This window comes from Anoplopoma fimbria, chromosome 23, assembly GCF_027596085.1.
Source record: "Anoplopoma fimbria isolate UVic2021 breed Golden Eagle Sablefish chromosome 23, Afim_UVic_2022, whole genome shotgun sequence".
NCBI lineage: Eukaryota > Metazoa > Chordata > Actinopteri > Perciformes > Anoplopomatidae > Anoplopoma > Anoplopoma fimbria.
The window spans coordinates 14,698,936-14,721,888 of NC_072471.1; the positions used below are offsets into that span (position 1 = coordinate 14,698,936).

General features: G+C 43.1%; 1 protein-coding gene across 1 annotated transcript; it reads left to right on the forward strand.

Moving 5' to 3' along the window:
* Positions 1-423: 423 nt before the first annotated feature.
* On the forward strand, positions 424-22,444 carry utp20 (UTP20 small subunit processome component). Its single transcript, XM_054624874.1, is given in 63 exon segments — positions 424-612; positions 877-957; positions 1,070-1,136; positions 1,236-1,368; positions 1,457-1,645; positions 1,773-1,854; positions 1,963-2,100; positions 2,279-2,434; positions 2,547-2,699; positions 2,824-2,958; positions 3,096-3,173; positions 3,281-3,401; positions 3,404-3,458; positions 3,567-3,731; positions 3,954-4,042; positions 4,680-4,785; positions 5,002-5,152; positions 5,309-5,371; positions 5,749-5,916; positions 6,049-6,125; positions 6,401-6,480; positions 6,649-6,876; positions 6,879-6,903; positions 7,023-7,208; positions 7,470-7,560; positions 7,719-7,804; positions 8,700-8,825; positions 9,259-9,425; positions 10,089-10,297; positions 10,508-10,651; positions 10,733-10,812; positions 10,929-11,164; positions 11,273-11,417; positions 11,542-11,629; positions 11,965-12,108; positions 12,466-12,519; positions 12,597-12,749; positions 12,847-13,002; positions 13,156-13,296; positions 13,384-13,521; positions 13,618-13,757; positions 13,920-14,002; positions 14,140-14,468; positions 14,560-14,699; positions 14,881-15,037; positions 15,129-15,227; positions 15,401-15,568; positions 15,705-15,871; positions 16,005-16,152; positions 16,254-16,370; positions 16,516-16,686; positions 16,963-17,094; positions 17,205-17,315; positions 17,425-17,574; positions 17,802-17,984; positions 18,167-18,298; positions 18,384-18,516; positions 19,050-19,231; positions 19,317-19,388; positions 19,478-19,789; positions 20,468-20,594; positions 20,736-20,881; positions 20,967-22,444. Coding segments are annotated over 63 exon segments (8,490 nt in total). The 5' UTR covers positions 424-561; the 3' UTR covers positions 21,123-22,444.
* The last annotated feature ends 509 nt before the right edge of the window (positions 22,445-22,953 follow it).

Sequence of the window (22,953 nt, forward strand, 5' to 3'; positions counted from 1 at the left end):
GCATGGTAGCCTGTCATCAGTGTGTGAATGGGTGAATGATATGTAATATACTACTGATTGTAAGTCGCTTTGGATAAAAGCGTCTGCTAAATGACTTTAATGTAATGTAATGTAAAAGTTGGTGGACATTCATTTTAGTGCAAGTGAAAAGGTGATGTGTTAGTGGTTTCAACTTCTTTTATGATGGATGTATGATAGACATCCTTCACTCAAAGATGATGCCTGCAATATAAAAAAAGACTTGAAACGATCAATTATTCTACATTATTGTTGTTTTAACTTGAGTTTTTCAAACGAAGCTGGGTGTAGGTGGGGAGGAAGCCTCTGACGAAGGCGGAAGTTAGTGCAGGATTTCTCTCTTGTCTCTCCGCTTTTCTTCAGCCACCACGTGGAGTAAACATTTCCCACAATGCAATGTTTATCATGGCGGCGCCCTGGTGTCGGCGTGTGTGTAAACAGTCCTAGCCAAGAGAGGAAACAAGTTCTAGTTTTCATGAATTGTTTAAATATTACGAAGACCTTTGGAATACAAATAATCACGGAGCAAGCGTCAAGGCAAAGATGAAGATTAAATCCAAGTCTTCGTATCACAAATCTGAGAACACCTTTAGGGTGAGAGTCCAGAAACTTCATGTAGCATGATGCTAATAGAGGCGCAGGGGTATAGTGGAGATCAGACATAACTGTAGTAGTGTAATAACAGTTTATTTAACTGATATTTTGTATGTAAGTTATGAAAAAAAGCACTGTTTTCACTCAGATAGTTATGGAAAAGATAGCATTTAACCTGAAACCCCTAACAGAGTCCCATTATTGAAGATCGGTTGTCTCCCAGCTCTTAAAGACATTTAACCATTCTGATGTGTTTTCTTTCAGTTTCTCACTTTTGCTGAAAGACTTGCCAATGTCAACATTAATGTCATCCATCGTATTGACAGGACTGGATCTTATGCAGAGGTTTGTAAAGTCATTCTGGCAACATAATGGTTCTTTTTGCTAATAGAGTGAGATTCTCGCTGTTAATGCTGTTTGCATGTGATTGGTAATGACCTGTTTGCTCCTTACGCAGGAAGTAGAAACATACTTCTCTGAAGGACTGACAAAATGGAGAGACCTCGACTTGACAGAGCATTTCAGTATGTATAAAATATAACGCATACCACAGAATTTGCTATATTGTCACAAAGATGCTGTGTGTTTGTAGCCAATGTAAAATTAATCCATTTCCTCTACAGCTACATTTTCGAAAGAGGTTTCCAACCAGAGCCAGTCATTCAACATGCTGGTTTTCCATCAGAAGTCGATAGTGGCGAGTCTGAAAACACACCTGGCTGTCAAGAACAGTTTGGCCTACCAGCCGCTGTTGGAGTAAGTTGTCATGTGTTTAATGAAGGGAGTGGTTGTTGAATTACAAGGTGACGTACTAGCCGTGCCTCCCCTCTCTTTCCTCCTCCAGCCTGGTGGTGCAGCTGGCCAGAGACCTGCAGACTGACTTCTACCCCCACTTCCCCGACTTCTTCCTTCTGATCACCTCACTGCTGGAAACCAAGGATACCGAGGTCCTGGAGTGGGCTTTCACCTGTCTCTCCTACCTCTACAAGTACCTGTGGAGGCTCATGGTGAAGGACATGACCAACATCTACAGGTGAGAGGATAAGATCAAGTTAGACTCTGTGAATGCTTATCAGGTGTATCTTTCTTCCAATGTGGTTGATTTTTTTTCTTTTTTCCCCCTTTGTAGCACTGACCTATTGTTTCTTTTGACCCCACAGCTTATACAGCACATTGTTGGAGCACAAGAAAGAGCACATTCGCAAGTTTGCAGCAGAGAGCTTCTCTTTTTTGATGAGAAAGGTGAGTTATTTGCGTGTGAGCAGATGTCAAACAGGAACTCGTACCTTCCTTTCTTGTGCCCTAAAGTGCCATTTTTGTTTTTCAATGGCATCTCTGTGTGTCACACAGGTCCCAGATCTCGATGCCCTGCTGTGTCACGTGTTCTCAGACCTGCAGCAGCACCCCGACAAGGCTGAGGGAGCTGGTCAGCTGCTGTTCGAAATGTGCAAAGGAGTCCGAAACATGTTCCACTCCTGCGCTGCAAATGTGAGTTTAATTTCCAAGGAGTGGGCGACGTAGGGGGGGGGCATTTAAAAGTTATTTTCTGCAAAGAAATTTAAAACCTTGTCGTTTGAAATGTCACTGAATTGTGGACTGAACAAAGCTGTGTAATAACAGACACAGTTATCCTGAACGTTCTGTTTCTCTCAAACTATCTCGCCAGGCTCTCCCTGTAGCTTTGCGTAAGCTCGGACCCTCCACCAACCCAGGAGTCTCTCTGCCCTGGGACACCGTTAAGGAGGCACTGGATCACATGGCCCAGGCAGCGGCCAATCATGTTGAGAGAGAACACTTCCTGGTTTTGTGGGAGTCCTTACAGGTGGGCGAGATGTCCGAATAATCATCTGTGACAGTCCTTTCTTCGCCTTCCAAGGATTGTATTTGTTGTTTTCCCTGCCTTGTGTCTGATGGTGGTGTGTCCCCATGTACAGATCAGTGTGGTGGAGGTCCTGGGGGTTGTAGAGGCAAAAGGAGAAGAGGCGGAGCAGGCAACAGAGCAGCTGGAGAGGCTGCTTTTCATTTTCCACACCCTGGTGTCCCACAAGGACGGAGCCAAGATCACCAAGCCACAGGCTGTATGCCAGGTAACCGGAGAACACAACTTTATGAGATTTTGTTTTAAGCACAATTAGTCAACAAGAACTGTCATTCCCCTGAAAGTCAATAATTTTCTTTTTGTTGTCATTTTTTTCATCATCTTTCCTACAGACGGTGTTGAGCCTGATTCAGAGCTCGTCTCTGTCGGCTTCTTGTTACCGTCTGCTCCTCCAGATCACCTCCTCCCTGCTCCTCGGGGAGAATATCTCCCTGCCCAAGGCACTCATCCAGGAGATGGTTCAAAAGGTGTGTGTTTGTGCTAAAAAGTAAAAAAGATTGCATCTGTATGTTGTGCAGATTGTCGTAAAGTAAATTTATGTACGACGAAAAGAAAAGTTGGTGTGTTCCCATGTGCCTCTCTGACTCTCTCTCTTCTTCACAAGGTGTTTGGCAGCACAATGGGGGAAGATCTGATACTGGAGTTCACCAAGGAGATGTTCACCATGAAACAGTTTGAACAGGTGAGTCGTCACTAGAGTGATATATCTACTATTTTCCTCTGTTTTTGGTTCTTTTTCCCTCTACGACTCCCTGACATTTACTTTTCTCTCACCTTCCTCTCATCCAGCTCTTCCTCCCAAGCCTGTTGCGTTTCTCAACTGGGTTGTTTGGCTGCGGCGATCCCGTGTCCCGCCACTGTGGCCTAGACGCGCTGGTCAGTCTGATCCTCTCCAAGGCTCCGCCCCCACAGACGGCTCCATGGCCTTTGAAACCTACCCACTGCTGTTCACCGGACAGACCACAGGGTGAGATACTACACTATACATCAAAGATTTTATTTTCATAAAGTTAATATTAAAAACATCCGCTTGTGTGTTTGTAGTTGTATTATTTTCCATAAACATGTTTTTCAGAGTGTTCAGCACTAAGGAGGACGGCCAGGCCAGCAGTTCAACATCAGAGCAGCTGGCGGTGCCAGAGCTGGTGCTGTCACTGATCCAACTTCCTGAGGAGCAGAACCAGTCCATCACTGACCTGTCATTGCCTTGGGGCGCCCTGGTGCTTCTGCCACACCTCAGGTAACACACACACACATACACTATGATTTTGATATGGAAAGACAGAGAAAAAAAACTAATATTGCAGCATGAGCCTTGACCGTTACTGTGAAAAGATTACACCTGCTTCCTCACTTCTATCCTCACACACCATCTGCCTGCATGCATGCATTGCTGAAATGTCTGACTGATGAATTCTATTTAATATACTGATAGTGTAAATCGCTTTTTCCCTTTTTTCAGGCCCATTGCTCCAGCTAGTGTTGTTCCCGCTGTGACTGCTTTCTTAAACCACCTTCTGTGTGAGATTGAGGCAGAGGAACTTGGAAAAGGTTTGTGATTTCTTATTCTCTTTTTAATGTTCACACTGTATGAAAAGTGTGAGAAGCTTGAATAGCAAAATGTTCATAGCAACTGAAACAGTTGTGATTTATTAGGGTTGAATATATATATATATATATATATATATGTGTGTATATGTATGTATATATGTGACCCTTAACCTGAGCTTTTGACAATTGATTAATCTAACTATTTAGTTAAAAGTAAGTTAATTGTAATGACTGAATGATGGTTCTTAATCGATAATAAAATTAATCCTTTGCAGCTCCCTAATTTACAATTTAAAAAAAACTGCCAAAATAATGTCACTTATTATTCAAATGGACAATCGAGCCAGTGAACACCCGTTGTGGTTCTTTTATTCGTGGTTATCACAAACATCAAGCAAAGAGTTTTGAAAACTTTAAGCACCATTTAAAAAAACAAAACAACAACATTTATTTAAGTTGTCTAATGATCTATGATCATCAACAGCGTTTAGAAGGAGGAAGGTCTTAATTCCCACAAAGAAGTCCTCTTAAATCTGTTTAAAAATAGAAAGAAAAATTTGAATCCTGTGTTAAGTTTTTCTGTTCTGGAGACTGACTTGAAGCCCTTCTGTCCTATCACGACTTCTCCACCCTCCAGCTGGTCTGTTTGTAGCCAGACAGGCCCTGAGCTGCCTCCTCACTCTGGACGGCTCTGCCCAGCTTCTCTCACTGGTCACCGTGGACAAGGTCAACTCAATCCTACAGTAAGTACCGCGTATGTGTGTTTTAATATTTCACGTGTCAATTCATCAACAAATTGGTAACAACTGAATAAAAATAGAGAGAGCTACAAGTAACTAATATAAAAACACATCGCTCACTTCTTATGGAAAAGAGTATTTTTGTTGCTGACTGTAAGGAAGAGTCTCCCTTTATCAAATAGGAAACATCATTTTAACTCAGAACCTTTGCTGTTACAGGAAGTTTCCCACGGACATGTCTGCCCTGCTGCTGGGAGACCTGTACTACACTCGCCTGTCACTCAGCGGCGTTTCAGAGCACCTATCCCACAGTGCACTGCTGGAGCTCCACCAGATGCTGCACGCCAACCTCTCCTCCAACATCTCCAAGGTAGGTCTGCAGTCACAGCAGCAGGAACCTGAAGAACGCATTTGTCATTAAAGCTGCATTTGTGCCTGTAAACTGTCAGAGAATATCCATGGAATAATATGATTATATTGATATATTTACCACCATTTCTAACCACTGAATTCTTTTCTCCCTCAGATTCGCCTGCTGACTCTGAGGATTCTCTCTCAGTTTGAGGCGGAGCTCCCTCCCCAGACCGAGGTACCACTTTCAGTCCAGATTGTCATGAAACTCAAATTTAAATTCTTATTTGTAAATAGACTTGTACTTGCATTTGTCTTTCTAGTCTTCCGACAACTCAAAGTACTTTAACACTACATGTCGTTGACCCATTCACACCCATTCATACACTAATGGGAGTGGCTACAATGCAAGGTTACACCTGCCCATCAGAACTAACTAATCAATCCCACCCAATCACACACCGATGGCACAGTGGGAGCAATTTGTGGTTAAGTGTCTTGGCCAAGGACACATAGGAGCCAGGGATCAACCCGCTCTGAGCCACTGTTGCCCCAAATTTAGAAAAACAATTAGCTCAAGTACTTACCTGTGTGAGTGTCTGCCCCTCTGTGCAGGGTGAGGAGACCGTGGAGGTGCAGCCGGTGTTCGCCGTGTGCCTGCAGGCTGAGCTGGTGCCGGCTTCAGTGCAGGACTACAGAGACAAGCTGCTTCACCTGCGGAAGTTGAGACACGACCTGGTGCAGCGCAGTCTTCCTCAGGGGCCACCCGGCACCTTCCAGCAGGTACAGATGACCCTCTCCTGTTGCTTCTTATTCTTTTTATTAGTTGGAAAATAGCAACACCATTGAATTCAGAATTTATTCTGGTGACATGAATTCTATATGCGAATCTAAGAGATGCTCATTTTCTTTCAGGTGCCTCTGCGTTACCTTATTGCAATGCTGTTCGTCAACTTCAGACCCCTGTGGGACCCAGTCATTGAACTTCTTGTGTGAGTATAGTAGATTCTGAAATAAAACACTTTTGGTTTGATTAATTTAGTCATTTATTTTTTGTCAGTTGTGGACTTTTTATACATGGAGAACTTTTCAAAACATGTACAGTGCCATGGATTTTTCGCATTTTACTGCCCTTTTGAACACATTGATTTTTAACTGAGGAATGCTAACAATTCTAACAGGCCTTACTGGTAAAACATGCCTGAATATATGTTAATATATTTGGCTTAATTTATTGAGCATTAATAAGTCTCATTCCTCCTCACAGGAGCCATGCCAGAGGGATGGACAGCAAGGACTTCTGGAGGGTCTACCATGAACTTCTGGAAATGGTGGCAGGTCTGGCTGGTAAGGATGCCCTCTATGTCTTCTTCATACGGTCATGAGTATAATCTTTGTTCAATGTCAGCTCTAACATGTTGGGACCCCACAGTGTTATTGTGTTTTGAACTGCAAGGGGAAATTCCCTAAGGTCATGAGACAAAAAAAGTAAATCTTTCTCTCTGCATGTCACAGAAAAAGAATTGCAGGAGAACGAAGAGGATGATGAAGAGGATTATTCAGGACTTGAGGGAGAGCCAGGCTGTGATGTCATTGAAAGCGGGGACATGGGGGTGCTGTTCCTGGAGCAGCTGAAGTCGACCTCCAACCCCAACGAGAGGACGGACTTCCCCAACTTCCGCAGCCTGCTGTGGCGCTGCATGACCAATTTCCCCGACAGAGTGGAACCACGCAGCCGGGAGCTGAGCCTCTGCTGCTCAGGTTCATCAGGTTAGTGTTCGCTTTATTGTGTATTTAGGAAATAATTTTCCAAAATGTTGTAACAGGTAGATCTGTGACATCCGTGGGTCCAAGTATCTAGCCCTAATGTTTTTTTCTTTTGTTGACAGGAATGAGTTTTACCCGGCCGACCTGCTGGTGGCCCCCACTCAGGACTTGAGGAAGGTGAATGACGCTGCCCTAGAGGAGTCTGGGATGGCTGTGGAGGAAGACGAGGAGAGAGAGGATGATGAGCAGGAGGCAGAGGAAGGAGGCAGACAACAGAGGAAGGCTCTTCCTAAGAGAGCTGCTGCCAAGTAAGACATCATGATCACGCTGAATGTTGTTTCAACCTGCTTTGTGATAGTCATCCTTAACTATTGCACAACTAAAGAACAACCATGAAGCCAGGTGTCCTGTTTCTATTAGGGATATATTATTATATTCTATCATTATCATAAGTATGTGAACATCATAAGGGCTTATTCGTTGTTTCTTTATAACCAGAACACTGGTGCTGTTGTTATATAGTTTGTAAGTTTAATTGAAGCCTGTGTGGGTCTTTTTATTTTTTTCAGACAGCTGATTGTCCATCTGAAGGTTTTCGCCAAATTCAACAACCCTCGCTCTCTCTACATGGAGAGCAGCCTCAGTGAGCTGTATAACCAGGTAACCCAACATTGAAGCTGCTTGATACTGGGACCTAAATATCACAGTTTTGCTATAAATATGATCTTTGGGGCCGCCTGACCTTTTGTGTTTTAATATATTATGGTTGAGTGTAAAGGACATCGAACATGAATGATATGTTTTTCTCTGTGTTTCAGTTGCTCTGCCATCAGGACCAGCAGATCCAGCGAGTGGCACTGGAATGTGTTCTCACATACAAAGACTCCAACATAGTACCATACAAGTAAGAAAACTACCGTAACCGCCTGAGACATGGACAGGAAAGCAAATATACAGTAATACGTCTCTCGGAGCAACAATCTCCCTTTCTTTCTTTTCCTCAATGAGGTCATTGTGAGCGTCTTCGATAGGAATCAGAGCTCTCATCCTCCACCCTCTATGGTTACAGGTGGAGGAATGTTAACTTCCAGCTCAGTGCTGACTCTGCCTAACATCATGCCCTCTATTGTCTCTTATCATGCTATCAGTTTACTGAACCTTCAGCAGGCCTACCTGCAGACAGATGTGTATTTCAGAGGTTTAGCGTTACACATGATTGTGTGTGACTCGTTGTTCAGGATGACAGACGTGAATAGACCCTGTCATTCCGATTTTTTTTTTGTATGCTGTTCGTAATCCATATCTTATTAAGTAGTTATTAAATACACATAGTGTTGTTATGAGGGTACATTATGGGCAATTGGGAGTTTATTTATCCCAAGAGTGTCTATCTTTCAAATAGGTCTTTGTTCAAGGCATTGAAGAGATAAGATAAGATAAGATAATCCTTTATTAGTCCCGCAGCGGGGAAATTTGCAGGCTTACAACAGCGTAGAGTAAAGTGCACACAAGAGACATAGTAGAAGAAGACAAGCTAAAAATAAAATAAATAAATAAAATAAAACAAGTATTAAATAAATAAAAAAAACAGTAGAAAAAACAACAATAACTGAAATATTATATTTACAGACAGAGAAAAAAAACAACAACTATTTTTAACTTTTTAACTATTATTGCACAGTGTAATGTGTAATGTATTGCACAGGTTTTTATTGGCATGTTATTATTGTCATGTGAACCACTACAAGCTGCACGGGTAATGTCTTTTGACCTTTATTTTTCTGTGTGTGTGTGTACAGGGAGAATCTTGAGAGGCTACTGGATGACAAACACTTCAAAGAGGAGATTGTCCATTTCAACATTTCTGAGGAGACAGGAGTGGTTGATGCTTCACACAGAGCCAGACTCATCCCTTTGCTCATGAGGTACGTGTGTGGATGTGGATGTGGGTGTGAGTGAGTTTGTGTGTTGTGTGTGTGTGTGGGGGGGGGGGGGGCAAGGTATGTTTTTCCATTTGTTCGTTTTTGGCTTCCGTAAAGGAATAATTCTGCAAATTGGGGGGAATATTAACACTCTTGTATCTGTTCAGTTAGCTTAGCATAAAAAACTGGAAACAGCTAGCCCTTAGCCCTTTTCAGCACCTCTAAATAACGAACATTAAAACTCCTTTGTTAAATCTCTACAAAGACCAAAGTATAAAAATGTACTGAAAAACAATGGAATTTTGGTTTGTAATTACTTTACCCTCAAAAAGGTACTAAAAACAATAGGATAATGTACCATATCTTTGTTAGAAGTAACCGACACTTTGATCTGATGTCTCAGTCACCAGCCCTGTGTTTGTCGTTTATGACACAGGATCCTGTTCGGCCGTCTGCGCAGTAAAGCAGGCAGTAAGTTTCAGGGGAAGGCGAGCGCATCCACCCGGTCCTCCATTATCCTGCGTTTCCTGGCAGGTTGCCAACCTGAGGAGCTGGGAATCTTCATCAACCTGCTGCTGGAGCCCGTCTGCCATCACAGTCAGGGTAGGACATGTCTTTGGTAGAAAATAAAAGATTTTCTCTGTCATAAAGCGTATTTTTTTTTTTATCTTTTACCACAGACAAAAACACCTTGTACTATATTGATTGTAAAAGACAACACTGCAGTGTGTGCCGTACATTTGGGATATTGGAGTCATCATAACGTGCAGCAACACTTTTAACAAAAACTATTGACATGGACCTGATAAATCATCCAGTTTGCATCCAAAGGTTTTACTGTTTGAATATGATGAGTATGATTCCAGATTCAACATATTTAAAATAAACTGTTTTCAGTGTCTAATGTTGCGAATGGGCAAACTCTATCTTTTGCCTGATATGATAATATGTCTGAATAAAAACATTTAAGGGAAACTTCTATATTAGTTCAGTCCTATTGCATTAAATACAGTTTTTGATTCAAAAAGCATTGTAACAACTTATGGCGTGTTTAGAAAATCATATAGTTAAACCTGTATACATTTTTAACACAGATTGATGTCTCTCTGAGCCTCACACTTGTTCCTTCAGCAGGATGTTACATTTTTTTTTATTTTTGATAAGTTTGCCAAAGAAAATGAAGAAACTTTTCACTTTGTCATTATGGGTTATGAGATCTAGGTTGATCCATTTAAAATCACACATAGTCAATCTTTTTGCCCTCAGGTTCCTGCCTGGCAGCAGTGGAGAAAGCAGTAGCTGAGACAGATGTGGGTGCCGTCCTGCCGCTGGGCCGGCAGCACAGCCTGCTGAACATCATCAATGTGGTGATCCAGAAACTGGGCCACCTCATCCACATCTACCTGCCCAAGGTGCTGCAGATCCTGCTCTGTGTCACCGCCTCTGTGTCCATCGTCCTGGACAAAAGGGAACAGGTAATCAGGATAGTGACTGATGAGACTATTTGTTAATTTCTTCAGATTCCTGAATTATTTCTTAATAACTTGAGAGTATCTCAAAACTAGCAAATTAAATACAACATAGTTAACAAAAGCATAGTTTATCAAAATCCCTTGCATTTAGAGATGCAAACTTAAATAAAGTGCCCTGGTTTCTAATTGTTGATCTTTCCATATTATCTGCAGCTGCGTGCAGGTTGCATCAGTCCCTTGAAGAACCTGAGGCGACTCGGCATCCTGAGGATCCAAGACTTTTTTGACGGCTTCGACTCCTATAACTTCAGTGCAGACGAGCTGGATGCTGTCTTTCAGGCTGTGGTCTGGCCTCAGGTACATGTTGCAAACAACTTAAATGTTTTCATGTTTGGTTTAAAATCCGTACATGCCTGGTTAACATTTCTGTTTGTGCAGGTGTGTCGTCTCCCTACTGAGAGCCCTTACTCCCCCACCCCTCTGCTGAAACTCATCCATGTGTGGTGCAAAAATGCCAGGTTAGTGTTTTCCTATCTTCTGTCTCATCCATCTACCAGAACATCTTCATCACTTAATACCTGTTGTTATCCAGAGTGAGTTTAAGGAAGTACACATTTTTTTTGGCCTGTCTCAGGTACTTCCCCCTCTTGGCCAAGCAGAGGCCGGACCATCCGGAGTGTGATGTCCTCCTTAACGTCTTCGCCCTCCTCTCAGCCAAGAAGGCTTCCCCAGTGACCATCGGAGTGATAATGGACATTGCTGAGTCTCTAGCAACCACTGAAGACTTTGTTGCCTCAGAGGCTGAGACAGAGTTTAGTGTCAACGGCTGTGTGTTCCCACAGCCTAAAGAAGGCTCTTTTGTCACTGCAGGTTAGCAGAGTTTCTATATCCTGTATACATATTTATTTTAATTCCAGTGTCTGGCTAAATGTCACTGCTGGACAAAGTTAACTGTGCATGTTTCTGTGTGTCCTGCAGACTCATTGAGTCAGGGCTCCAGAGTGCTGCTGCCTCACATATCCACCCTGCTGCAGTACCTCAGCGGAGTCGTACGCAACACAGACCGACTCAAGAAGAAGAAGTTCAGGGCACAGGTGGCAAAAGAGCTCAACATCCTCTCCAAGTAAGTGTTTTATTTGAATGTAAAAACACAGTATAGTTTATCTGTTTTACTGTATGTAAGCTCTATCTCTAAAAAAATACACTGTATGCAGTCGTTTCATCAAATTCATTTCTTTCTCCGTCAGGGTCAGTCGATTTGTGAGCGACAAGGAGCAGAGCTCTGTGCTCATCAGCTTGTTGCTGCCCTACCTCCAGAAAGCCCACAATCCTCAAGTAAGACCTACTAGTTATTTTTGTCTGTTCTAAAAAAAAAAATGCTATGATACAGAAAGCTTAAATTAGATTGATTTCATTGTAATCAAATTTCTTATGAAAAATCAAGCTAACTCTACCTATTAATAGATTTAAGTTATGAAGGGTTGACATCTGGGTCAGAACCATGGTCATTGATTTTGGTCTTCTATTAGTGATTGAGGTGGGATTTACAGCGAACAGAGAAGCATCTGTGCCTGGGATGCTCCACTTAGGATGAGAATATTGGAAATCTTTGTAATAGATTCTACATCTTCATGCTGCACATGAATGACCTTACTGTGTGTTTGTTTCAGGAGACAGAAATCGACATTCTTGCCACGGTGCAGAACCTCCTGCGACAGTGCGTGCAGCCTTCCGCCTTTCTGCGACCGATCAGCAAACTCTTCTCCGTCATTCACAACAAGCTGCCCAGACAGGCCCTCACTAATGTCTTCCAGGTATAGTAGAGAACATAACCAAATGTTTTTTTTATTTTTATTTTTTTTATTGTGATGAACGGGTAAACGGTGATTTTAGCTGAAGACATACATGTGTGGTGTGTTGACAAGGAAGTCACGCTTACACAGACCATGTATTTATTAACTTCAACAAGGTGCATAGTATTCAGGACAAAAGCAGCACATGCTGATGGACCTCCACCAGTTCAAGGATGCTGTAAACGATGTTGACAAAAGTGACCCTCATAATGTGTCGACGTTCAAAAATCGGACGGAGATCAAGTGTTTGTGAGATTGTGTACGCCTGTTTATTAATCTTCCTCCCTTTTAAATCTGCCGTTGCTGCTCTGCTTTCAGACTCTTTCAGATCTTGAGCCTTCACTCTCGTACATCACTGATTTAGCAACAAAGGTAAGTGCATTTATTACATTCACACATTGCAACCAGTAAGAAAAAAACACTGATTGTTTCCTGCTCGCCTTCTTCAGCTTAATGCATTCGACAGTCGACACTTGGATGAGATTTACTTTGACGTGCGTCTGGCTGCTTTCCAAGACGCCACCAGGCGTGTCAAAGACATGACGACTCTGGACCTGGACTACATCTACACCATCATGCACAACTGCTTCCACACCTTTGAGGTAAGCAGATATATTGTACACATATACTGGTCTAAATTAATACTGCTTTACTACTTCAATAGCTTTGATTATTTCCTCCCCTCCTTTCATCCTCCAGATCGGTGACATGTCGCTGGGAGACAACGCCACCATGTGTCTGTCCGCAGTGATCACGCAGCTGGCGGCGGTCGGTGCTGGAGAACAGCTCTACAAGGATCTTGTACAACACACCATCCTGGACGCTGTACACAAGGGGCTGCGCAGCAAGACAGATGTAGGAACTCACACCTCCCACTTCTAAACACACCAGCTGTATCAAGAGTTATGCTCTAAATATTAAACCACTTAACTCACTCGGTATGAATTAAGTTGAAAAACGTGGTTTCTTCTCTATCCTTCTCTACTCCACCACCCTTCACTCTACTAGAGTGTGCAGCATGAATACACCACAGTGCTGGCCTGCCTGGTGAAGACCTTTCCCTCCAAGAAAGAGTTCAGAGACCTGGTACAGCTCACCAACTACGGTGACCTTGAGTCTGACTTCTTTGAGCACATGAAGCACATCCAGGTAAGAGAGAAACCACGAATACTCATTCCTCTATCTCCTTCCTTCCTCGTTACAAACTGAAGTATGTGTTTCATTCTTCCTGTTTAGATCCACCGTCGGGGTCGTGCCCTGAGGAAGCTGGCCAAGCAGCTCACCGAGGGCCAGGTGGCGATGACGCCTCGTTCTCTCCAGAGTTACATCATGCCGTACGCCATGACCGCCCTGCTAGATGAAAAGATGCTCAAGGTGAGTCAGACGTACATTCAGAACTTTTATAGAAAAATACACGCGTTTTGTTTGTTAGTTTGTGTGTCTTGACTCTCCTCTCCTCCCACACTGCAGCATGAGAACATGATATCAGCGTCTGTGGAGATGGTGGGCGCTGTGTGCCGCAGGCTGACCTGGTCCAAGTACCTCTACTACCTCAAACACTTTGTCCACATCCTGCAGACAGGGCAGGCTGAGCAGAAACTGGCTGTTAGGTAGGTTTGTCTCTTTTTTTGTGTGTGTGTTTTTTACGGTTTTAAACCATTGCATTACTTTTCAACGACCTTTTGCATTTAGCATGTTTTTTTGATGTGTTTTGTAAACTCTGTACTAAGCTCCCTCTCCTCCTCTTTTCATTTGTACCACTTTAACTCCAGTTTGCTGGTGACAGTCCTGGAGGCTTTCCATTTTGACCATCAGACCCTAGCCAGAGAAATGGAAGCAGCCAAGGCCAGAGAGGGTGAGTGAATATTCGCATTTACAATTCTCAACTCGTACTGCTTTAAAGCAATATACAAAGTCTGATAAATGTGATGTCATAATGCGTCTTATTGATTAGACATAACATCCTTAATCAAACTACATATCTTTATCAAGCTGAGAGTGTTGCAGTGGACGCAGAGGATGAGGAGCAAGCTGCAGCCGACGAATCAGACCCAAGCGATGACGAGGAGGCAATGGATGTAGACAGTAAGACCGCTCCTACTGATGTCCCCATGGAAACGGACACCACCAGTGGAGAAAAGCATGTTGCCCCAAAAGAAGGAGCCACCTCTGAAGCCAAGAAGCCAGCGGCTCCTAAACCCATCGCAGTATCCAGCGGGCTGCCGCAGAGCACAGAGGAGCTGGAGTCTCTGATCAAAACCATCCACCAGACCGTTAGTAACAGCGTGCTGCCTCGCCTGCACAAGTGTCTCACTGCAAAGGTATGACGCAAACACACAATTACAGTCTTAATCGGTTATGAAAGCTCTAAACAGCAGTATAATAGTGGAAGTGTGTTTGTGTTTCGTTTAGATAAAGCGTGACGATGAGCACAAGGCAGTGAAGTCGAAGGATGTGAAGGATGAGGAGGTGGCGAGGATACCGATAGCCTTCGCCATGGTCAAACTGATGCAGACTCTGCCTCCAAACATCATGGAGGTCAACCTGCCTGGGTATGCAACTGTGTACTGTGTACCCTGTGTGTGTGTGTGCGCTTTCGACACTGTTTTGGGATCATATATATGGGACTACTTAATTTTGTTGTGTACAGTAGTTTGTTTAAAATGACAACATTTAAGTGATATGCGTAAATTGTCTATCTGTTGTTAAAAAATTTTTTGTGTGTGTGTCCAGGATCCTGATCAAGGTGTGTGTGGTGCTGAGGAACCGTTTCCAGGAGGTCCGTGACGTGGGCAGGGGAACTCTGGTGAAGATCATCGAGACTTTAGGCTTCAGGTACCTGCAGTACCTGCTCAAAGAGATGCACGGGATCCTGGTCAAGGGCTACCAGGTAGGACCACACACAGGGACACAACCATTAAAGCAGGTCAGAAGTGTCTTTGAAAGTCCTAATAAATCTGTTTGTGCTCCCCTCTACCCAGGTCCACGTGCTAACATTCACAGTATACCAGCTGCTGTTAGTCCTCAGTCCAACCCTGAAGAGTGGTGACCTGGACCCATGCATGAACATGCTAATCGATGTAAGAACGCTTCACAACACAAACCCACATAGACTCCATTATGTCAAATACAAAAGATTGCTTAGCAGTCATTTAGTTCAAATCTTTAGTAAAAATGTGATTCATATTTGTGTTTTTTTCCGACAAACGGTCACCGTTTACGTTCATCTTTCTCGTCCTTCCCTGTTGGTCAGATCTTCAACAACGAGCTGTTCGGGCCCGTGGCTGAGGAGAAGGAGGTGAAGGGGATCGTTTCCAAGCTGATGGAGGCTCGACACAGCAAGAGCATGGACTCTTACGAGCTGCTGGCCCGCTTTTGCAGCAAGGACAGCGTAACCAAGTTCCTATTGCCACTGAAGGAGGTGAGGGGGGAGAATATAAAAAAAGACTTGCTTAAGTATATACGAATCAATATGTGTTTAGACTCACATGGTAGTGAAAGAGAGCCTTTCTTGAAACAAAAGTGACTTGACATAAAGCGTTGAATGTGACTTTCAGCTCCTGGAGAATTCATTCAGTCTGAAGGTGTGTAACAGAGTGGGTGCTGTGCTGAGACGACTGGTCCTGGGTCTGCTTGTCAATGATGGCATGACTTCTCAAGATATCTTATTGCTGTGCCACAGCCTGGTCAGCCAGAGCCTGCCACTGCTTACCAAGAGAGACCGGTACACACACACACACACACACACACATACACACATACACAAAAACAAGTTCACATCAATATACAGTAAATTACTTCAATGCTTATATCCACCTGCCATGTATGACACTGTATATGTGTGTGTGTGTGTTTAGAGAGAAAGCCTCAGCCAAGCCTCCCCCAGACCCCAGACTGCCCCCTCCCAGCTGCCTGCTCCTGCCTCCAACTCCAAAGAGAGGAGGTCAGAAAGCTCCGGTCAACAGCAGAACCAACATGCACATCCTAGTGGACGCCGGCCTCAAGGTGCACATTGAAAAATGCCCCTAGCTAGGATTCTTTAATGTAATATATTTGTTTGTTTTTTCTGAAGTGTTTGCCATAATGTGTGTCCGCCTGTTTCTCAGCTGCTCCACCTGAGTCTTAAGAAATCCAAAGTGACGTCGTCTGATGCCTCGGCTCTGGAGATGCTGGATCCTTTTGTGCTGCTGCTGCTCGACTGCCTCAACTCCATGCACGTCAAGGTACCAGCGTTTTATGTTTACATGGGTGCTGCTATTGCCTCTTACTTTGAGCATCCGTCAATCGAACCCACTCCGATATCTGAGATTTTAACCTGTACTATCTCCGCTACCCTCCGCCCTCTCCCCCGTCTCTCCTCCCTCCCAGGTGATCACAGAGGCTCTGGTGGCGTTCACTTGGCTGTTGAAGTTCCCTCTGCCAGCAGTGGAGCAGAACGCCGACCAGCTGACCAAGCAGCTCTTTGTCCTGCTGAAGGATTACTCCAAGGCTGGCGCTGCCCGCGGGGAGAACTTCCTCCTCGTCCAGAACTGCTTCAAGGTACCAGAAATAATAAATACACGTGCATGCACACACCTGAAGATAAACGGGTTAGACTATCAGTTTGAGGAACATTACCTTTAGTTTGTGGCTAAATCATAACAAAGTAGACGTGAAGTATTTAGGTTCCTGTAATATGAGACTTTTGAAAGGGAAAGAGCAGTAAAATCTTTTCTTAAGAAATTACATTTTTAGGTTGTGGAACTGTTCCAACTAAATCATGAACAAAAAAAAGATGAAACTGCTGCATGTTAATTCTGTCTTTTTGTCTCTCAGGCTATCACCATACTGGTGAAAAATGTCAAAAACAACCAGATTTCAGAGACACAACTACAAGTGCTGCTGGGATATGCTGAGGAGGACATCTACGACCAGTCTCGCCAGGCCACGGCCTTCGGCCTGCTGAAGGTCAGATGCTCACCTGGGTGTTTATTGTGCTGTGCCAATTCTTCCAGGATTTACTGCCAACTGAGCTATGTATTTACATGTGCATCTGTTTTTGTATCTGTCTCCTCCAGGCAATTCTGTCCAGGAAGCTCATTGTTCCAGAGATGGAGCAGGTGTTGAAAAAAGTGGCCATGCTTTCTGTAACCGGCAACAACGCTATGATCAGAGTCCACTGTCGCCAGGTACTCGCACATAAAAGGAGAATCCACATTTCTTCTCTTCGCTGTATACCGAATGACAAAACAAAGTTTGAAATATGTTTTGTTCAGCCAGTGTCCATGTGTTTTGCAGATCTATCTAAAATACCTGCTGGACTACCCCCTGGGGAGGAAGCTGAGAGGGCATCTGGACTTTGTGGTGGCCCAGCTGCACTATGAGCATGACACAGGCAGGGAGTCTGTGCTGGAGATGCTGGCCTACATCTTCCAGACTTTCCCCCAGGTGCGTACATTTCCTCTCAAGTCTGCACTTGGTCAAGAAAAACAGAATGTTTGATTATTAATGCATTTGTTGCAACATTACCCAGGGTACCTGCATGTACCCTGGGTACTGTCGAACTATAATTATAATAAGTCCGACAGTCAAAAATCTCAATATTGTGATTAACTCAGAACACATTTTACCAGTGCAGATTTTTGACTTGGCAAACATTATCATTTTCCGCTCAGAACCTGCTGTTGCAGCACAGCGGCTTATTCTTCGCCCCGCTGGCCCTTGTTGTGGTCAACGATGACTCATCACGCTGTAAGAAAATGGCCGCCATGGCCATCAAGGCCCTGCTGGCCAAGCTGGACTTGAACCACCAGAACAACCTGTTCTCCCTCGTCAACACCTGGATGAATGCAGAAAAGGTGCACATACACTCACACTTGTAGGGCAACAATGTTACACAAAGTGAATTCACAATTTCAACTTCAGATTTTCTTTAAATTTTGTAATATTAGTTTCATGTTTGTTTCCTTTGGTATGTTGGTCTTAATATTTTGAAAAACGTCTAATTCAAACCGCTAACCACCCCACCCTGCCCTCCCAGGCCAGCCTGCGGCGTCTCGGGGCTCAGATCTGTGGTCTGTACGTTGAGCTGGAGGAGGAGAAGTTTGCCCGTCGTATGGACGACCTGTTGCCTCTGCTGGAGAAAGAGATAAACCCTGACAAATATGAAGATGTGAGGCGACGAATTCACACAATCTTTGTCCACAAGTTTGAAGCCTTAGGAAATGAAAGCATCTTTAACCCTCTGTGTCTTTCAGATCGAGGAGGAGCAGGATGAGAGAGGAGCAGACAGGCTGTTGTTCAGTTTTCTGACTCTCATCACTAAACTGAGCAAACACTGCAGCATGCTGGAGCTCAGCAAGCCTCACGACACACTCTATAGTATCTGGGGTAAAGGGCCGACACACACAACCTCTATCACTTACACTTACACATTCCACACACTCTCGCTCAATTTTTTTTATGCCCTCACGTCGGCCAAAGCTCTGGCCGGAGGCATTATGTTTTTGAGTTGCACTGATTCGATTTTGGCATTCAAATGTCACGGTGACCCACGGTGACTGAATACGTCCGTACAATTCTCATGAGAGCTATATTTCATGAACGCTTTGAGGGAACTTCTTCAACTTTATCACAAAAGTTTTCCTGGACTTATGGATGAACTGGTTTTATTACACTTGTCAAAGGTCATCGTGACCTTTATATCTCAAGAACGCCTCAAGGCAATTACTTCAAATTTGGAAAGGCTTATTTTGGCCATAACTCACAGATTCATCTACTTTTTATGATAATTTCACACAAATGTCTAATAGGACAAAATGATGAAGTGATGACATGTTGGACTGACATGGATGCAAAATGCAACTTGACTGTTTGTCAGAGGCATACAGCCACAAGTCGTTAAATGTAGTTTTCTCCTGCAGGTCACATTGAAGCCCACCTGCGGTACCCTCATTGCTGGGTGTGGCTGACTGCCTCGCAGCTTTTTGGTCAGCTGTTTGCAGCCCATCAGGCAGAGCAGCTGGTCGCTGTATGGAGAGGAGAGGGAGATGCTTCACCTCTGTCTCCAGCCACCGCCTTTATTACCAGCAGCCTGGACAAGAAGGTGAGTACAAATTCTTTCAGCTGTGATCTTAAGTTTGAATGTTATTCCCATAATTTGAACACTTCTTTATGACTTTTGACAACAGATGAGAGAGTTGGCGTTATCGTTCTGCCATCAGCTACAGTCCAAGTTCCTAGACGTAGCGTCAGGAGAGCAGGTGACCAAACTCTACCAAAACAAATTTCTGTCAAAGGTAAATGAGTCACATGAGAGGTGATTGACAGAAATGTTCTGCTCCACCCGCAGGTGATCAAGAACCTGCTGTTTGTCGGCAAGGTGATCTACCTCCTTTCTCCCGAGTCTGACGTCACTCCCCCTCAGGAAGAAGTGAAAAATGAGGAGAAGGAGCAGAGGGAGAACGCAGATGACGAGGAGAGGGAAGAGAAAGAAGCAGAGGGGGGAGATGAAGATGACAAGGAGAGAGAAAAGGAAGAGGAGGAAGAAGAAGAGGATGAAGATGACAAAGATGATCGGCCTCCTTCCCTGCTGTGGTTGATAAAGAAACTGTCCCTGATGGCCAAGAGAGAGGCAGCATTCACTCCCAAAGTTCCCCTCAGGGTACACATCTGGTGCTTTTTATTCTGCTTATGTGTCTCTTTGCTTCCGTCCGTCACTCGTGTCTCTTCCTCACCCCTTAACTCCTCCCAGTGAGGATGTAAGAGATGAATGCCAGGAATAGACACAAAACAGAGGAGCAAGAAATACCAAATGAGAAATCCTAGGTGTCATTGCGACAGTCTCAAAAACACCAACTGTGTTACATGGAATTGCCCGATTTATACATCACACCACTTGATAAAGCCCCTCAAGGTGCATTTGAGGGATTGGCAGATATGATGGTAGAGGAAAGGGAACAATTTCCAGGTAACGGGGGAAGAGAGGATACCTGGAAGGATTAGTTAACATTATAATAGGCACCCATAGAAGCTAATAGTTTCATGTCCAGTTCTCTGGTTAACTTCAGACACCTCCCTCTGATTGCTATAAACCAAACTAGCCTTGTCTTACTTCTTTACATCCAATCTCATTGAAGGGTACCAAAATGTATTTATCATTGAAAAAGTAATTCTAAGGGTACATTTTCTAGTAGATGTAATTATTCTGATTTCTCAACAACATAAACCAGAAATGTCATTACAATTTATTGAAATATTAACATTGAAAACTTTTTTTTTTAATTGTCTAAATTGTAAAATAGTTACATTTTCTTTCCCTCCACTCTCTGCTCTTCCACAGAGAACGTGTGTGTTCAAGTTCCTGGGAGCGATGGCGATGGACCTGGGGAAGGAACGACTTGGCCCCTATCTGACCACTCTCATCACTCCTCTCTACAGGGAGCTGGACAGCACTTATGCAGACCAAGGTACCTGCTCCCAACCTGTCTTTAAAACAAAATCCTCAAAATGTCTTTGTCCAGGGTTCCTTACCTGTCATGTGTAATGAAAAAGGCAGAACAGTGAAATAATCCTCAGACTTCCTACAAACAATCTCTCTCTATGTCCAGATCCCACCCTGAAGAACCTGGCACAGGAGCTGATAGAGCTGCTGAAGAGACACGTGGGGCTGGAGAAATTCTCTCTGGCCTTCTCTGCTGTCCAGAAGGAGTTCTCACAGAGGCGAGCTGCACGCAAACGACACAGAGCCATGCAGGTATGATGACCAAAAACACGTACACGAACACACAAGTGCCAACTTTATTCCTACCCATTAATTTATTTCTCTTTTGTTTTCCCAGGCGGTGGCAAACCCAGACATCGCAGCAAAGAAGAAACTGAAGAAACACAAGAACAAAATAGAAGCCAAGAAGAGGAAGATCGAGTTCCTCCGGCCCGGATACAAAGCCAAGAAGCACCGGAGCCACGCGCTCAAAGACCTGGCCATGGTGCAGTGAGCCAAGTAGGTGGCTACTTCAGTTGATCAAGGACGCTAGGTTGGACTGAAAGCTGGCCAGTTAACCCAGGAAAGACATTCCTTTGTTTTAGCTGGACATGTCCATGTTCTTGTGGGTTAACTGGCTGCAGATTCAGAGACAAGTCTCACTTCATGATCTTACATAAGAATTAAAAATGAGATATCATGTAACTGCTGTTACACGGCAGGATGTCTCTGTATTGCGAACGATATCAGTTCATATGAACTCAACTTTTTATTTTCCTGCGGTGAACAAAGTGTAGACTTGTCCTCAGACTCATATCCTGTGCAGTTAAACGTACTTTTTGTAATTAAATGGATGAGACATTTTTACTGATCACCTGTCGTCCGGTATCACAATTATTTCAAATCAAACCATCTTTAACACAGAATAGTACAATCACTCATTGCAATCTTTACTAAGAAACATTTTCACTGTACAAGCAGATATAAATATGCAACCATAAAACCAAGGCCGAGGCCAAGGCTTACGGTCGGTTGAAGGTGGGGAAGGGGGCAACCCGGGGTCCAGAGGAAAGTGGGATGAAGGGAAAGGTCAGTCACAACGCTTCATACCAAAGGGTCAAAGGTCAGGAGTATATACAGAATGGGTGGGGCCTTTATTGCAGACTCTTCAGGGAATCCACCAGCCTAAGAGGACAGAGACAAAGAGAAAATATACTTCAGCCTCCGTAAACACAGAGATAACATGTTGTGCAATACAAACCAATACTACAGAGCATGCGTAATGTAGTGTAATGAGCTTCTTTACGAGCTCTCCACATTGCCTCTTGCTTAAACATGGCTGGTGTGCTCACCATTGACTGGGAAATATGATAAATACAAATGTATTTCTGGATGAAAATAAACACCAATTCACCACAGCAGACTAATCTAATAGGATGTTGAATCTTACTTCACACCTATTTAAAAACTATTTACTCCCATTTCTATTATTTCTCTAAAACACAGTGTCACAAAATCAAGATAGAGAGAGACAGATATTTACCCACTAAAAGAATCTGTGTAATGGAAGCAAAATAAATGTTTGAAATTTAATTTTTCTATCAATTCAGTGGGATTTCAATTCCAACATTTAGTACTTAATACATTAGTGTTTCACTTCCAGTGTCTTATCGGAGTAAGGTCATTTTATTTGCTCAGTTTGAGTTGATAATATAATCCACACCCATTTTTATGGACATTTCACAATATCCAGCGAAGAATCAGAGTTGGACAAATGGATAATGTGATCTTGTGGTGCCATTAAAGACAATGTTAGATTTTTTTTTTTTTTTAAACTGGAGCAATAATTGTTGAGTATTACCATGGCTTTTGATGACATATTAAACAATTTCTTTTTCCCAACATACTGTAATACATTTTTATTTTTTTAAATACATTTTTACAGCATGCTTTACTGTGATAATTTTATAGGTTGCTATACTATGATCTTGTTTTTACTTTTTTCGACATACTATACTATGACTTTTGTCAACATAGTATAGTATTACTTTTTTATTATTTTTCGTCCAGCTATACTATGACTATATTTTACTTGTTTCAACATGCTATACTATGAGTTATCTGTTTTTTCGACATGCTATACTATGACTTTTTTTAACATTATATAATGTGACTTAAAAAAAACCAATTCGACATATTATGCTATGACTTTTTTTACTTTCTTCAACACTATGCTATTACTTGAAACTTGATTAAAACTATGATTTTTTTTTGACATATTACACTTGACTTTTTATTGACTTTTCCCCCCTCATACTATCCTATGACATATAAGACTTAATTTA